At 33.8% G+C, this 4,908-nt stretch overlaps 1 protein-coding gene across 1 annotated transcript; it reads left to right on the forward strand.

Annotated features, from left to right (window-relative positions):
• The first annotated feature begins 1,952 nt into the window (after positions 1 to 1,952).
• On the forward strand, positions 1,953 to 3,134 carry LOC107888178 (heat stress transcription factor B-4-like). The gene is made up of 2 exons (NM_001326744.1): positions 1,953 to 2,201; positions 2,352 to 3,134. Exons 1-2 carry the CDS (start codon positions 1,953 to 1,955, stop codon positions 3,132 to 3,134), a joined length of 1,032 nt encoding a protein of 343 aa, NP_001313673.1.
• Positions 3,135 to 4,908: the final 1,774 nt, after the last annotated feature.

Here is a 4,908-nt window from a genome sequence, read left to right on the forward strand (position 1 = left end):
CTTGCCAACTCATTAGGTTAGTTGAATGCTAAGAGGCGCAACTATGTTGATGACTACCTTGTTGAATAGAGCCCTACATAAATTATTAATTAGGTAAAGCAATTGGATCTAGACTAATGTAAGTCGCATAGTCAAAACAAGGAATAGGAGAAACCGATACATGAACTTAGGAGTAGATTTAGGCTTAATTCAATTTATTTAGTTTATTAATGTTATCACCATATTGCTTCCATATTAACACTACTAATTTGTGACTCAAGTAGATTAGTAATTATTTCCAGTATGTGACTAGATAGCAATTTTTCCCAAATTGTAATCCCTTCGGTATAATCCTAAGAGTATTTACCTACTTATTTGTAACTGTATTACAACTTGACCCGTATACTTGCAAACACAGCTTCAAATCCATATATTTAATTGCAATAAAGGCATCACCTACCTTGATTGTCTCTGCTCGCTACTTTCTCCGCTCATCACAAAATGAATCCATTTCACTTTTACAGGATCCCTTACCGTCCACTAATTGCTATCTGGTTTGCAAGCAATATTACTTTCAATTTTGATATTGTGGTAAAATGTCATGTGATCCTTTTTTTTTTTCCTTGTAGTTTACCTAGAATATATTTAACTAGAGAACCAATAAATTTTCCAAGGTTAAATATTTTCCAACTTTATTTCGTAATGATCAGTTTTTACTGACAAAGGGTAAAAAAGTTTCCTTCCCTTTTTGAAATTGAGAGACAAAAAAGAAAGAAAGAAGAAAGACATATAAAACAAATATTTCTTGGAAGATTACAAGAGAAGGAAAGGAAAAGGTGTATTATTTTCGGTTATCCATGGAAACTTTTAGGGCCAATAATTTAATCACCTGAGACACATCATGATTAGGACGCCAAGCCACAAAAAAAAGAGGGTTCAATCTTCAAAGAGGAAGGGCTACATTAACCTAACTTATTTAATGAGAATATAAAAATTCGTTGTATTTCAAGGAAAATTTCATATTTAAATTTTGTACATGAGAAAAGTATAACTAGTAAATACAAAAGGTTATCGGACAAAAGAAAATTTATACAATAAAGGCATGACATTGAAGTTTGGGATATTACGAAAGCAAAGTAAAAAAAAGGGAATAGAGAGCAATGCTAAGAAGAGAAATGGAAGAAGAAGAAATGTCGTCACAAAGAACAGGCTTTAAATCCCATATCGCGTAGTTTGATGTACACTTTGCCATCTCTCTATCTTCTAGAGAGTCGTAAATAGGATTCGAAAATAGGAGGGTCAGACAGGGTGTGTGTTGTTGGGTTGGTGATATTAAACAACAAATGCAAACCTACAAAATCAGAAAGACGACACTCGTTTGACGTGAACTCACACCATGCATCACAAAATACTTGGGTTTTCACACCGTGACAATATTACCCCACCACCTAATTCCCCAATCTGCATTCATTACATGCTTAAACACTGTTTTCTAACACTAATTATCAGCTGGAACTTGCATGTGAATAAAGTAACAGACTTAATGGAAGAAAGCAAGATAATATGGGGTTAATGGCACTACTAAAGTAAGCAATGAAATCCAATACATATTTAAACGAAAATACTACTAAGATGAAACGGTCCAAGAACAGTGTGCAGCCATCCCTGTGTATTGTGGGTGATTTTGATAGGGTGAACGACGGATCATTTGTCAGAGAGAAGAAAGAGAGAGGAGAGAGAGTCACGGGTTTGTCTTGAAAGGCACTTTATTTCACAGCTATTCCTAGACAGACAGAAAGACACATATTCTCGCTCGCTAAATACTCGAGGAGGGCACCAAAAATATACTAATACTTTAATCCCTCCCACACCCCTCATTCTCAACTATCTGTCTGTCATCTCCTGCTAAAAACCCTTGTAATTTCTCACCTTCATTAAGGCACAAAATCAGGTGTTGCTGCTTTGATCTTTCAATGGCTCTGGTGCTTGACAACTGTGAAGATATATTACTCTCCCTAGACTCCCACAAGTCAGTTCCGGCACCATTCCTCACTAAAACCTACCAACTAGTAGATGATCCCACCACCGATAAAATAGTTTCATGGGGTGAATATGATACTACTTTCGTAGTATGGAGACCTCCTGAGTTTGCTCGTGATCTCCTTCCAAATTACTTCAAGCACAATAATTTCTCTAGCTTTGTCAGACAACTTAACACTTACGTAAATACTGAATCTTTTCCTCTTCCAAGAAATCTTCTACTGCTAATATATATTCCTATTCCTTTTTTAAAAAAATTTGGTGAAATGTTTTGCCTTTTTCTGTTCTTGCATTGATCTGGGTTTTGGATTTTGCTTTGTTAATGAAACTAGGGTTTTAGGAAGATTGTACCAGACAGATGGGAGTTTGGCAATGAGTTCTTCAAGAAAGGAGAAAAACAGTTGCTTTGTGAGATCCATAGAGGAAAAACTTCTCAGCCACAAGTGGCTATAAATCATCATTACCACTCGCATTCTCCTTTTGTTAATGCCCCGAGTTTCTTCCCATTTCCAAGCCGAGTCAGCATCTCTCCAGCTGCCTCAGATGAACAAGCCAACTGGTGTGACTCACCAATACTTTCTTCAGCAAGAGTAGGTACTGGAGTCTCAGTTTTTGGAGGCTACAACAGCTCAGTCACTGCTTTATCAGAGGACAATGAGAAGCTAAGAAGAAGAAACAATTTGCTCACTTCTGAGCTTGCCCATATGACAAAGATTTACAACGATATTATCTATTTTGTTCAAAACCATGTTAAACATGTCACTCCGAGCAATCCATACCCTCCTAATATGCTTCTGTGTGGATCTCAATCTGCTGCTAATAGCTCATTGTTGCAAAAGCCTTTGAACCAGTTTCTTGGGTATTATCCAAATAGCACAAAGCCAGCCCAAGTTCAGTTCTTGAACACTCCAACTGCTGCATCAAAGAGCTCCTTGACGATTTTGGAAGAAACAAGCAGTAATAGTTGCAAAACAAAGCTATTTGGTGTGCCTTTACATTCAAAGAAGAGATTGCACCCGGAGTATGGTGCAACCAACAGTGAGACTAACAAGGTACGTTTGGTCTTGGAAAATGAAGATTTAGGGTTGAATCTCATGCCTCCTTCTACATGTTAGTTTCCCATATCCAATCAAAATTATTCTATCTTCCTTCTGTGGATGTTTGCAAACTGCAACTGTGTATATAATATCAGTGCTGGTAAATGAAGTTGGGTTTGCAAACTGCAACTGTGTATATAATATCAGTGCTGGTAAATGAAGTTGGGTTTTGGTTAGAGTGAAGATGAAAAAGAAAGTTCAAAATCTCAACACCAATCTTTTTATTTTTTTCTTTAATGTTCTTCAGTTTACTATTGGTGCCATTTATTGCTCGTACTCTTCTTTTATCCTTTATTCATGTTTCTGGCATTAATGCATGAAAGCGAGGCTGACACAGTCCTGAAGATTTTCCTTTCAGTTTCAATCTGAGGAATTCTCTGGGCTATGGTTGCATCATTGAAATTTTCTCTAATTAGCCCGTTAATGGATGATATTGATATTTCATTTGAATTCAAAACCCGATAAGAATAACAATAATGATGGTGAAAAAGTGTAGCTGACAGTTGGCTATGATCAATGATCTAATTATTAGTCTAATTATGATCATTATCATCATAATTATTGTCAAAAAAGATATCATATTGTTTGATGAAGGTTAAATAATCTCCATTATCAATTGTCGTTCCTATGAACCGTCAGTCAACATAGCAAATAAAATAAATAAAAGAAAGGGTTAAATCACTTAGGGACATAAATTCAATTATTTTTTATATAGAAATTTGATTTTTTTTATCCAAATCTTGAACTTGGTAATTTTTCTCAGAGATTTAAATTTTTTTTGTTTAAGTTTGATTCTTAACTTAACAATTGTTCATATGTTAAGGCTTATAGTTCTTTTTTAATGTTAATCTTCAAAAATCCTAAAGCTTAAGTCTCAATATGAGAACAATTATCAAATTCAAGCCCTAAAATGAGAACAACTGTCAAGTTTAGGGGCTATATTGGACAAAAAAGTCTCAAGCCCCAATGCAAAAACAATTTTCTAGTTTAAACCCGAATATGAGAACAATTATCAATTTTAAGACTTATTTTGGATCGAAAAAAAAGGTTTAAGCCTTAATTTGGAAATAATTGCCAAGTTCAAGCATTAAATAGTGATTTAACCCTAAAGAAAATTTGTGAATTTTTAAAATTTTGATGTTGTTACTTTAATAAATAATAGGATCAAGGAATAACATAAATTATTTTTTTAATTTATAAAAGGCTAACACTTTTGTTTCTAATATGGCATATGTGTTTTTTTTTTGTTTAACTTGGTACTTGTAATTGATAAAAGTTATAAAATTTGGTACCAAAAGTAACGGTAGTGCTTAATTCAAGTTTTAGTGTTATTTGATGAAATTTAATTGCTAATATTATAATGTTTGAAATTTTCATAATTTTGTTAATAGAATAAATTTAGTGTTAATTGTAAATTTAGACTTAACAGTTAAGTAGTTAGTGCACTCCTTAAGGATCTTAGGTTCTATCCACTTTAATCACATTTCTTTTCTTTTAGTTTTCAGCAACTCAAGATAAAAGACACACTAAAACAAATATTAATTAGTGTAAAAATTGAATAAGAATGAGTAGTAGTTGGAATGGTTAAAATGCCATTTCTCCCCCTTGTTTGCCTAGGTTTAAGTCACCCCACCTTCAAAATTGTCCTTTTTATTTTGCTCTTAAATTTCCTATTAAATTTCAAACCCAGAACTTTAGGAAAATTGCTCCTGATGCTGTAGGGTTCCCAAACACTAGATATTTAATCTAACTTCTCCTAATTGAAATAGGATTATGTTTTCTCTTCAAATCC

The sequence above is a fragment of the Gossypium hirsutum genome, chromosome A03, assembly GCF_007990345.1.
Source record: "Gossypium hirsutum isolate 1008001.06 chromosome A03, Gossypium_hirsutum_v2.1, whole genome shotgun sequence".
In the NCBI taxonomy this organism is placed as follows: Eukaryota; Viridiplantae; Streptophyta; class Magnoliopsida; order Malvales; family Malvaceae; genus Gossypium; species Gossypium hirsutum.